The sequence below is a fragment of the Lolium perenne genome, chromosome 4 (genome assembly GCF_019359855.2).
Source record: "Lolium perenne isolate Kyuss_39 chromosome 4, Kyuss_2.0, whole genome shotgun sequence".
Lineage (NCBI taxonomy): Eukaryota > Viridiplantae > Streptophyta > Magnoliopsida > Poales > Poaceae > Lolium > Lolium perenne.
In genome coordinates this window covers 104795430-104807754 of record NC_067247.2, presented here as the reverse complement: position 1 = coordinate 104807754, position 12325 = coordinate 104795430, and the positions used below count along the sequence as shown (strand labels likewise).

General features: G+C 45.0%; 1 protein-coding gene across 1 annotated transcript; it reads left to right on the top strand.

Moving 5' to 3' along the window:
- The first annotated feature begins 7480 nt into the window (after positions 1 to 7480).
- Positions 7481 to 11935, top strand: LOC127293534 (cysteine-rich receptor-like protein kinase 15). Its single transcript, XM_051323174.2, has 7 exons — positions 7481 to 8456; positions 8660 to 8770; positions 9903 to 10024; positions 10435 to 10645; positions 10864 to 11098; positions 11180 to 11339; positions 11438 to 11935. The coding sequence occupies exons 1-7, from the start codon at positions 7547 to 7549 to the stop codon at positions 11768 to 11770; spliced, it is 2082 nt and encodes a 693-aa protein (XP_051179134.1). The 5' UTR covers positions 7481 to 7546; the 3' UTR covers positions 11771 to 11935.
- Positions 11936 to 12325: the final 390 nt, after the last annotated feature.

Sequence of the window (12325 nt, the reverse complement as noted above, 5' to 3'; positions counted from 1 at the left end):
TCTATTAGTAACATTTTTATCCACATCAACTCACATAACCCGGATGCCATTGCTCTAAATTCAGCCTCGGCTGTAGACCTTGCAACTACCGTCTGTTTTTTACTCCTCCAACTAATTAAGTTACCACCAAGAAACATGCAGTAACCCGACGTAGACCTTCGGTCATCTAAACACCCAGCCCAATCAGCATCCGTATACCCCTCAATATTCAGATGTCCATGAGCAGAAAACAAGATCCCTTTTCCGGGGCAACCTTTAAGATATCTAAGAATTCTGTTCACCGCGTCCATATGACCAGAACGGGGATCATGCATATATCTACTCACCACACTAACAGCATATGCTATATCTGGTCTAGTATGTGATAGATATATGAGTCGCCCAACTAATCGTTGGTATTGTTGTTCATCCACATAATCCCCATAGTCAGCAGTTATGCGATGATTTGATTCAATTGGTGTGGCTGCTGGTTTGCAATTTAGCATTCCAGTTTCAGTACGCAAATCTACCACATATTTCCTTTGTGAGAGATAAATACCTTGCACACCATATAGGACTTCAATGCCGAGGAAATAGTGAAGATGGCCCAGATCTTTAACTTCAAACGTTTTTGCCAGTGACTTCTTCAAACAAGATATTTCTCCATCATCATTACCTGTAATAACTATATCATCAACATATACAACAAGTACAATAACTTTATCATGGTTTTGCTTGTAAAACAGGGTATGATCAGCATTGCTTTGTTTAAAACCCATTGAACAAATCTCATTCCGGAATCGTCCAAACCATGATCTAGGTGACTGTTTTAACCCATATAAAGTCTTTTTCAGCCTGCACACTTTACCCTTAGTCTCTTGTGTACTAAACCCAGGAGGAATCTCCATATAAACTTCTTCATGCAAATCTCCGTGAAGAAAGGCATTCTTTACATCCATTTGAAACAATTTCCACTTATTATTTGCTGCTATAGATATAAGGGCCTTGATGGTGTTCATTTACGCCACCGGTGCGAAGGTCTCATCATAATCCACTCCATAGGTTTGACTATAACCCTTTACCACTAATCTGACTTTATATCTTTCTACTTTACCATTTGGATTTTGTTTCACGGTAAATACCCACTTACAACCAACAACCCTTTTATTAGAAGGGAGAGTAGTAAGTACCCACGTGTTGTTCTTGTCAAGCGCTGCCATCTCCTCCATCATAGCTTCCCTCCATTCTAGATATTGCTTTGCTTCCTGCCAATCACGTGGTATAGGTAAAGTGGAATCTAGTGCAGCTATAAATGATTTGTACTGAGAACCCACAGATAAGCATGAAACATAATTAGAAAGATCATATGGAGACAAATTTTGTGGTAATTTTCCAGCTGTGGCACGAGGCTGTTTTCTGAGAGCGATAGGAATATCTAAATCATCCGAGCAGAGATGTGTACCATCGTTAGGAGGAGATGACCCATGCAAATCTGATTGCGTCAGGCCAACCGAGGTCTCTTCTTGTGCTTGTAATATAGACTTTTCTTGATGATGTTGATGTCTCCGTGAATACACTTGAAGATTTTGCTATTCGTTGAACCTTGGCCACCGTATAGCTTCATTTGATGTGTCTTGAAGCTCCCCCTGAACCTGTTCTTGCCCTGCATTTAACTCACACACATCATCATGCACTTCTTCTCTAGGTATAACTCCAACTATTGTCTCTCTTGATGCCATGATCTGATTCTCATCTTCCTTATCTTCCCCTATTTCACAATTTAAATCTGAAACATCATTTGTAAACATGTCTGGAAACACATCAGTAAGGTCAGTTGGCTCCCCATAAAATGATTCATTCTACCTAAACGTCACATCCATACTGATAAACATTCTTTTCTTAGTAGGACACCAACATTTATAACCCTTTTGTTTCCCTGAATATCCAACAAATATACATTTTAAAGCTCTAGGATCTAATTTACCAACCGAAGGCCTGTAATCCTTCACAAAGCATACACACCCAAACACTTTTGGAGGCACCAGAAATGTGTTCTCACCAGTTAGACATTCTATTGGAGTCTTATGTTCAAGTACCCTTGATGGCATCCTGTTTATCAAATAAGTTGTTGTCATTATAGCCTCACTCCATAGATATTTAGGTACATTCATTGCGAACATTAGGCTTCTAGTAACGTCTAAAAGATGCATGTTTTTTCCTTTCAGCCAAACCATTTGTTCTGAAGTATCTGGGCAGGTAGTTTGATGAATAATCCCAAAGCTAGATAAATACTCGTCAAACTCTCTATTTAAATACTCCGTACAGTTATCCGTACGAAATATTTTCACACAAGCATTATATTGGGTCATAATCAAACTATGGAAATCTCGGAAGCATTCAAACACATCACTTTTATGTCTTAATACATAAACCCACGTAGCCCTGGTGCAACAGTCAATAAAAGTAACAAAATAGTGATAGCCATTGATCGATCTCACACCACTAGGCCTCCATACATCAGAGTGAATAGTATGCAGGGGTTGAGTACTTCTGTTATCCGATGACACATAAGAACTCCGAGTGTGCTTCCCAAACTCACATGCATCACATACTAAACTATCCTTCTTAATCCTACTATAGAGATTAGGATAGAGCTGACCCAGCGTAGCAAAGGACATATGCCCTAGCCGACGATGTTGGAGTAGAAACTCATTTAGAGGAGAGGGTGACAGAACAGTAGCTACCACGGGTGAAATATCCTTATCAAGGTAGTACAACCCATCATGCATCCTCCCCGTCCCAAGCCTTCTTCCAGCCCCAAGCTCCTGAAACAAACACCATGACGGGAAGAACAAAGCAACACAATTCAACTTATTTGTAATGCCACTGATAGACAAAAGATTTATTGGAAATGAGGGAACATGCAACACAGAAGATAAAGATATGTTAGGGATGCACACAGCTGTCCCAAAACCCATGATATGTTGTGTCGATCCATCAGCAAGTTTAATGGTTTCTCTCTTTGAACTAGGGAGATATTTCAAGAAATCTTTATAGGATCCAGCCATGTGTCGTGATGCACCCGAATCAATTAACCATGGTGCATCATTGCAATTATACTTAGCGGAATTAGAGATATTACCACAAATTTTAGTAGAGGCAGTAGCAGCTTGGTTAGGTCCTTTAGCACCCTGTTTCATCCCTTTGAACTGCTGCCATTCTTCTAGCTCAGCGGCAGTCATCTCAACTTTTATATTTTGTGATACATCATCAACAGTGGTTGAAGCATTTGCCCTTCCAGCTTTCCGTGTTCCTTGGCCACGACCACCACCACTATAGCCTTGAAGGGGACGTCCACGACCACGGCCTCTCCAGACCTGACCTCGCCCGCGCCCTCCTCCAATTAGTTCATGATAATTTGCCTTCAAGTGCCCTGGTTGACCACATTCGAAACATGTTCTGTCATATGTAGTTGTCCCAAGTTTTTGATAATTACCACCTCCTACAGCGAGCAAGGCTGAGCGCCTTTGTGATATGTCATGCACCATTGGTCCCGCTGCCTCCAGTTTGAGACGAGTCTCCTCGCTTATTATTGCAGAAACCGCTTGCTCTAGACTTGGCAACTTCTCACTACCATACAGAGCAGCCCTCCTATTTTCAAACCTGTGATGGAGACCATTTAGGAAATCCCTAACACGCCTTTTCTCATTCCACTTATTGTATTTCTCAATACATTTGCCACATTCCATCTCAACAGGATCATAGTAGTCTAGATCACTCCACAATCTCTTCGATTCCGACACATACTCGACCACAGTCTTCTCACCTTGGCTCAAATCTTGCAATTCCTTCTGAATTTTACATGCCAACATTTCATTTCCCACTCTTGAAAATGTACCCTTGAGGAGCCTCCAAATTTCTGAAGCTTCCTTGATCCTCTCAACTTGTTTTGCGATCTGAGATGACACTGAACTTAACAGCCAACCCTCACCAAAGCATTAGTCACCTTCCACTTCTGACCCTCTTTAGAATCCTCTTCCATGGGTTTCTTTATCGTTCCGAGTATGTATCCCTCTAATTTTCTTGAGACCAAGATGGTTTCAGCATGCTCTGCCCAGCTGACATAGGTTTCTGGACCTTCTAGTTTTATATGTGGCAGCTGTAATGGATGAATTTCCTCCTTAATCTCAGCTTCAGGCCTTAATCCTCCTTGTTGTCTGCTAAGGGCATCCAACAAAGGCCTGTACTTGTCATCCATTGCCTTCAGAACAGCTGCAAGCTCCCCAGCCGTGACCCCCGCAGGAGCACCTGAGTTATCTCCCATCTTCCACCAACACCACTAATCTACAGCACTACAACCTCTCCCAAAAGATTTGATCACAACACACCTCCAGAAATCGCAGGCAGCAGCAACACACCACCAGCAATCCTTCTTATCTCCACTCCAGCCTCCAGGACAGCAGCAACACACCACCAGCAATCCTTCTTCTCTCCACTCCAGCCTCCAGGACAGCAGCAACCACAACACCTATTCTCCTCTTCAAATGTCTTGCTACAGGTGATCTGCTCCTCCCAGATCTCAGCACAGATCTGCCACTCCAGGAGACCAGGACCAAGCTCCAGCAACCTCCTTTCTCCCAGGGCTCGTCTCCAACCACAAGTGACAGGATACGACCCCCTTCTTCTCCTTTCCGATCCAGAGCCGCATCACCTCCTTCCCTCCACTTCTCCTCACCGGGATCTCCAGCACGGGAACCGGCTCAACGCCGGCGAGAGCCGAGCGCCTCCTGCTCTGATACCATGTCTACTGAGAGGATTTTTCTGGTGTGAATCGATGGATGCTTCATCCAGCTTCTCCATCCTTCTATTATAATGTTTACACGTTACAGTTAAGCCCCTCTACTACTTTACATATTACAAGGACCTCCAACAATAACTATATTTTGTATTAATATATCAAGGTGTTTCTAAGAAAAATATGAAAAATGGGGTATAACTTTGATCTCTGTTTTGTTGTTTTGGCTCTCTGTTGGCTGACATGTGGAAATTTGGACCCGGTTCGGTGATTTCGCTGATAACCCCCACACCTTTCCGTAACTTCTTGATTCGTCATATCCCTTTCCCTTCCAACTTTTGGCACTTTCCCATTTCCGTGTTATCTCTAATTTCTAAATCTGGCAGAGAGAGAGAGAGAGAGAGGGATGGAGGGAGGGAGGGAGAGAGGGAGAGAGAGAGAGAGAGGCGGGGTGGACCGAGGCCGGAGGCGGAGCGGTGCAGGAGGCGGAGTGGGGATGATGGGGTCACAGGCTGAGCTCTCCTTCCATGGAGCGACGAGAGTTGCCACTATCGCTGGCGGCGATGACGAAGAGTGTTGGACGGTCACTGGTGAGGTGCTTTACATGGATTGCCCGTGTGATGGTGATGCCACTATCGTTGGCGATGTTGTGAAGAAGGAATTGAGCACTGAAGTTGCAAAGAAGAAGTTGTTTGCATAGAATGTGTTGTAGAAAAAATCTGGAGGAGATGCAACAAAACCTGGAGATGGATTTCTTTAGAAAAGAGTGGCAGAATTGGAGCTGCAGGCCAAACGGATGAAAAAGGAGGAGAAAAGGGCGAAGAAGATTCACATAATTGAGATGAGAAGAAGGGATAAGAAGGAACTAGGTACTGTCATAGTTGTATTTATTTATATGTGCAATTATCTATGGTGTAGTTGATTTGATTACTAGAGGATTTTTTTTTACAAGCAATACCACATATATTTATAGTAACAAATGGTACATGGTAGATATACACGAGCAGTCTCCAACGAGTACAAAATAAAGTCTAAAAGATACTGGCAAATTTTCGAGGTCTTCAAACTCTTTCTTCTTCCAAGACACAATCTTGTACTTTTCTGAAGGCAGCCAAAGATATATATAACAAACCAAAAACCTGTAAGTACTAACGAAGGTTATCACATAATTTTAATTTGAGCCGCAATGCCAAGGCTGCGTGCACGCGCGCAACCATTAAAGTAGTGAATCAACATCGGCAAGAGTACCAACACCAGTATGTCAGGGAATAACAACCGATCAGCCTTGTCGATGTTGATGGAGAGCCAAGAATACGAATCACCATTGTCGAGCACGTAGCAAGTGAGTTTGTTTTCCTAGTTGCTAGTGAGATTGCTACTGAGTTTTTCCCAACCGAGAGAGAAATGCTCTGAAATCCATTCTAAATGCTAATTTTTCAATTGTAAGGTGGGTTACAACTGAGTTTTTTCCAAGTTGCAGGTCGAGTTGCACCCGAGATTATGGTAGTTGCAACTAAGATTTTTGCAGTTGCAAGTTCAGTCGTAACTGAGGTTTTTTTCTGGTGGCAAGTCGAGTTGTATATATGTGAGATTTTTCTAGTTGCAAGCTGAGTTGCAATTAAGATTTTTCATGTTGCAAGTCCGCAGTTTTTCCAGTTGCAAATCGAGTCGCAACTGAGGTTTTTCCAGTTGCAAGTCGAGTGGGAATTGAGAATTTTCCAGCTGCAAGTCGAGTTGCAACTGTGATTTTTTAGTTCCTAGTCCGCAAGCAAGAATTTTCCAGTTGCAAGTACAGTGAAAACATTGATTTTTCTAGTTGCAAGTCGAGTTAGAACTAAGATTCCAGTTACAAGTCGAGTTGGAACTAAGATTCTAGTTGCAAGTGGGAGTTCAACTGAGATTTGTCTAGTTGCAAGTGAGGTTGCAATTAAGATTTGTCCCGTTGCAAGTGAGATATTTATTCAGTCGCAAATAGCGTTGCAACTGTGATTTTACTCATTTGCAAGTGAGGTTGCAACTGAAATATTTTTCAGTTGCAAGTGACATTGCAAGTGAGATATTTTTCTGAGTCATACATGGGATTACAACTAAGAATTTTCGAGTTGCAAGTGATGTTACAAACGGGACATTTTTTAGTCGCAAATAGGATTGCAACCGAGATTTATTCAGTTGCAAGTGAGGTTGCAACTGAAATATTTAAGTGACTTAACGTTTTGTAGATATGAATGAATCTAGATACTAAAAATATATCTAAATACAACTATACGTAGCTAAAGTTGTGTCACTTATTTTTAGAGAGGGGAAGTACTAGTTAAGAATTTGAAACATCGTGTTTTAGTTCGTTTGGAGCTGGCCTCCTTGGTGAAGCATGGGATATGAGAGACAGGAAGTACTCAACACGTTATAACTGTGCTCGTATGAATTATCTTACCGTTGGCTGCCTTGGTGCATCTACGGAAGACTTTGTCGACGCAGAAGGAATTCTAGCGATGGCGATGGCGATGGCGATAGCGTTCACACAACAACAGCATGAGGCGGAAAAAACGCGACAGATGTCACGGACCAGTACACGGCAAGCGGTCTGACCAGATGTCACGGACCAGTACACGGCAAGCGGTCTGACGTGGACTTACTGAGAGCTAGGCTAGCTACTTCCTAGAAGTTACCGCTCGGCTATATATCGACTTGTCTAGTTTAGCACTAGTCGCGATACACCGCTAGACAGAGCCGTGTTACCGGCGTAGAACCGTGTGGCTGAGTTTCAGCGGTGCAATGCCTTGCTCCACCTTGGCTTCTCTGGCCTTCCACGTTTGCGCAGCCAGCTTGTTCATCCTTGCCGCCGGGTTCACAACTGCGGCCGCCGGAGACGACCGATCCGAATGCTACACGCGGGACGCCACCGACACCGTCGTGACATACAGACCGTGCGACGACCCAACGTGCTCCGCAACGGACAACTACACCACCGGCAGCCCCTACGACCTCAGCCTCCGGCGTCTCCTCGCCGCGGTCCCGCTGGCCAACGCAACGGTAGGCGGCTTTTTCAACGGGACGGCCGGGTCGGGGCCGGACGACACGGCGTTCGCGCTCGCCGCGTGCCAGGCGGATCTGCAGCCTCCGGAGTGCCGCCGGTGCCTCCAGTCCGCGTCGGGCAACCTCACCGGCTACTGCCCTCACAGCAAGAAGGTCGTCGCAGCCTACGTCGGCTGCATGCTGCGCTACTCCGACCAGCCGTTCTTCGGCGTCGCCTCAATCGGCTTCTTGTTCTACGAGGACGTCGCGGGCCCTAACGTCACCGGCCGGGACCAGGCGGCGTTCCGTACCGTGCGCGCGGAGCTGTTCGACGAGCTGCGCGGTGCCGCGGCCGCGTTGCCCACGCTGGCCACGGCGGGCAACCTGACGTACAACAGCACGCACAGGATGTACGGGCTGGCGCAGTGCACGCAGGATCTGGCCGCCGGCGAGTGCTCCCGGTGCCTCGTGGACCTGGCCACGAATCTCCCGGAGCCGGGCGCGCGTCCTGGACCGGACGACGTGCCGTGGACGGAGGGAGCGTCGTTGAAAGCCTACAGCTGCTACATTAGGTACGATCTGCGCCCCTTCTTCGTCTCAGATATCGTTGCCCTGCCGTATACGGCGCCAGGTTCACCTCTCAGCCAGCCTACAGCGACCACTTCCAAAGGTACTTCCTTGTTCCTGCACGGAAATAAGTGTACGTCTAGCCGTCTAGGACTGCTGAAATGATTTCTTATGGGAACTTAAATTCTGACTTACTGGGAGCCAAACTCTGATATATCCGTTTGAACTTTGAACTACTACTGGTTAATACTGAGTTCACGTGCCCAAAGAGGCCAACTCTAAAATTGCACGTATATGTTACTGCAGGAAACAGGATAAGCGATGCAGGAGTGGTGATTGCCATTGTTCTTGCCGTCCTGGTTATCTTCATGTCCGTGGCCCTGGTCTACATGTGGAGAAAAGCTAAAGCAAAACAATGTGAGCTATATATGCATTTGAATTCTGTTGCGAACACCATGCGGGGTAAAAGGGACACGTTCTGATCATCACAAAATACATGTTAAATCAATTATCTTTAGTTTATTTTTAGAGCGAATTTCATTTAGTGAAAGTTGTGCCAGTTTTCATTCTTTAAATTTTTTGACACCATTCGATGGTGGAGCCCTGCATTTTTTTTTTTGATGTGTGGAGCTATACACTTTCTTTTACAATCAATATTATGATATGTTTAGGGAGTTTCTATTTGTCAACCGACAGATTTTCTATTCGTTGTAATTCATTTTCCTTCCAAATCGTAAGATGACACGTGACATTAGGAAAAATCCCCTAAACCATAAGATGAAATCATTGAGAGCTTTATAGACGACCTTAGGTCTAGTGTGGATGTTGTAGCGGCAGTTCCGAATGTTTCCTTCATGACTTAGGATGTTCGCTTTGTTAGCTTGGGCATCAGAGTAGGCAACTTGGTTGGCGCGCGGCCTCTGAGCTGGAGTGGATATCACAGTGGCGGCTCTGGTCGTCATCGTGCCAGGCGTCAGCTCTGGTCGCTTGGATGCCAGAGTCGGGAGTCGTCGGTCTCACTGAGCACGGTCTTGAGACCGGTGTGGGTGGTTTGGACAACGGAGCGTGGCTCCGGAAGCGGTTGTCAAGTTGCAAGGTGTCATCATTTCTCGCTTGGGCGGAAGAGCTATCAGGTCATGTGGTGCGCGGCCTCGAGATGACGTGTGGCATTGTGTTGTATCTATTTTTGGCAAGTTTTCCTTATTAACCGGTGAATTCTCTTCTTATTAATGAAAAGGCCGAAGCAAGGGTAAAAGATGGCACAACTTTGGGATCCGGGCAACTTTTCACTAAATTGGATAAGTAGGATGAGTTGCTGCTATAAGTGGGTAATTCATGTCAAAAATGTCGTAATAGGGGGGCAACAACTGGAATTCACTCTTAGTTTTATTTTGCGTAGATAATATGATGTCCTTATCTTCATAAAATTGGCATGTGTAAGCAATTTGTGATCCCAACCACCCATCAACTTAACAAGAAAATAGCTCACATACAAGACTAATACTATAAATATTTCAGAACACTAGGATCTGATCATTTTCCTATGCAGACGCCGAGAAAGATGAAGACGCTGGATCCCTTCTCTTTGACCTCCCCACATTAAGAAAGGCGACAGGAAATTTTGCTGAAGAAAATAAACTAGGGCATGGAGGCTTTGGCGCAGTATACAAGGTACGTCAGTACTTGTATGTTAATACTCTGACCTTCTCTCATAATTTTAAGAACTTGATTAACATTCTAATTTAGAATTATTGCAATATAAGGGATTTAAGGCCACTCCTCGGTAGGTTCTAGCAATATGACGTATATTTTGTGCTTTTTCAACACCCATCCTTTTTTATTTTCTCGTTGATCGAATATATTTTCACAATTTACTTGAAACCGTATTGTATGAATGAACTGTTCGAAGAAATCTACCGCTGCCAAACAGAAATACTTTCGGGGCTACTGAGTGTATTTAAAGAGAAAAAGAGGTCATAATCAAGCTGAACATTTCTGATCTTAAAAACAAGTATAGAACCATTTGGTCTGTTCAAAGCAACAAATAGATCATCTGGTAACTGTACTACTACTGCTTTCAGGGTTTCTTGCCAAATGGACGTGAAATAGCGGTGAAAAGACTAGACAAGGCTTCAAAGCAAGGCGTAAAGCAGCTGAGAAACGAGCTCATACTGGTGGCCAAGCTTCGCCACAACAATCTCGCAAAGCTACTCGGCGTTTGTTTGAAGGGGCAGGAGAAACTGCTCGTGTACGAGTACCTTCCCAATCGGAGCCTCGACACCATTCTTTTCGGTACGAAAAACATCTTAATCTTTCAGCTCTTCCTCCTTTTGGTACGAAAAACATATTGGTTGGACAGGGACGAATTTCTGGAATTGTCACACCGCCAAGTTCCGCTTCTTCTACATCAGTAGTGTCTAGTTCCTCCTAGACACTGTTTCATTTATTTCATTTTTAAAAACATATTAGTTGGCTGATCATTGCTTGCATATATATATATAATTGTATAGAAGCTAGGAGGTGTGAGTTAGGCTGGGGAACAAGGCACGACATCATCCACGGCACGGCAAGAGGCCTACTGTACCTCCACGAAGACTCGCAGATAAAGATCATACACCGAGACCTCAAGGCGAGCAACATCCTGCTGGACGCCGGCATGATCCCCAAGATCTCGGATTTCGGTTTGGCGAGGCTCTTCAGCGGCGATAGGACGACCAGCATCACAAGCCAAATCGCCGGGACGTTGTAAGCTAGCTCAGCGAAGTTTACTTCTTATTATGAACTGTTTCTGAGCATCATGAGAAGATCGGAAGTATCGTTGTGCAGAGGCTACATGGCGCCAGAGGCCGTGCTCGGTCACTGTTCGGTCAAGCTAGACGTCTACAGCTTCGGAGTCCTGGTCCTGGAGATCGTGTCTGGGAGGAGGAGCACCGACTTGTTGGAATCCATGGAAAGCGAAGAAGATTCTAGCACTTTCCTAAGCTATGTGAGTACACTTGTTCCTTCTTAACTTACACCTTCCTTAAGACGCACGCTGTAATTGTTAAGCAAGCATGTACCTTCTGTGGTGGTGGTGGTGGTTAGGTGTGGGCTAACTGGAGAAGAGGAACGCCACTGGAGATCATGGACCCGATGCTGGATGGCCGCCAAGTCCCCGAGAGCGAGGTGCTGAGATGTATCCACGTCGCGCTCCTTTGTGTACAGGCAAATGCGGCGGACCGGCCGACGATGATGGGCGTCCTCCTTATGCTTCATGGCAAGGTTTCGGGCTTCCCGGCGCCGTCAAAGCCTGCGTTTACGTTTTCGCAGAGTGAGCTGATGAGCAGTTCTGAAGGTTTAGACAGCCACAGAGAGGTGGCGATTCCCGTACCTGAGATGTCCCCTCGTTACGAATCCACCGTTAGGTGTCCTTCGTGATTTGTGCTAGGTCCCCTCATCATATCTAACTTGTTTCATATTAATATGACATGCCTTGAAGTGAACCCTAGTTAAATCTTTCATTTTAGGAACATTATTTATAGATCCAACACTTTATTGGATTATTTCAGTTCTTTTTCAATCAAACTATTGTTAATCTCGGTTCGTAATCTTTTTACTCCCTCCGTTCCATGAAACATGTCGAAAATTTATCTAAATTTGGATGTATCTAGATACTAAACCCTTGGTGTCCTTTGGTGTGTCGTCGTCATCATCATCATCATCATCATCATCACCATAAGGCCTACAACATCCATTAGCAGGATGACCTTCTTTTTTGCAAATTTGGCAATAAACTCCTTCCTTCCATGGTGAAGCAACACGACCACGGTCCTTTCGCCCTCCTTTCGGATGGCTCCCCTGACGCTGAGCGAGATCCTGATGCACCTGCTGATGCTGCTGCTACAAGCGCGGAGGGCGGTACTAGGGTGGCGGCAGAGCTGTGGGGCGGGTATGGTAGAGCGGGGGTTGATAGGATGACTACTGATAGGGTGG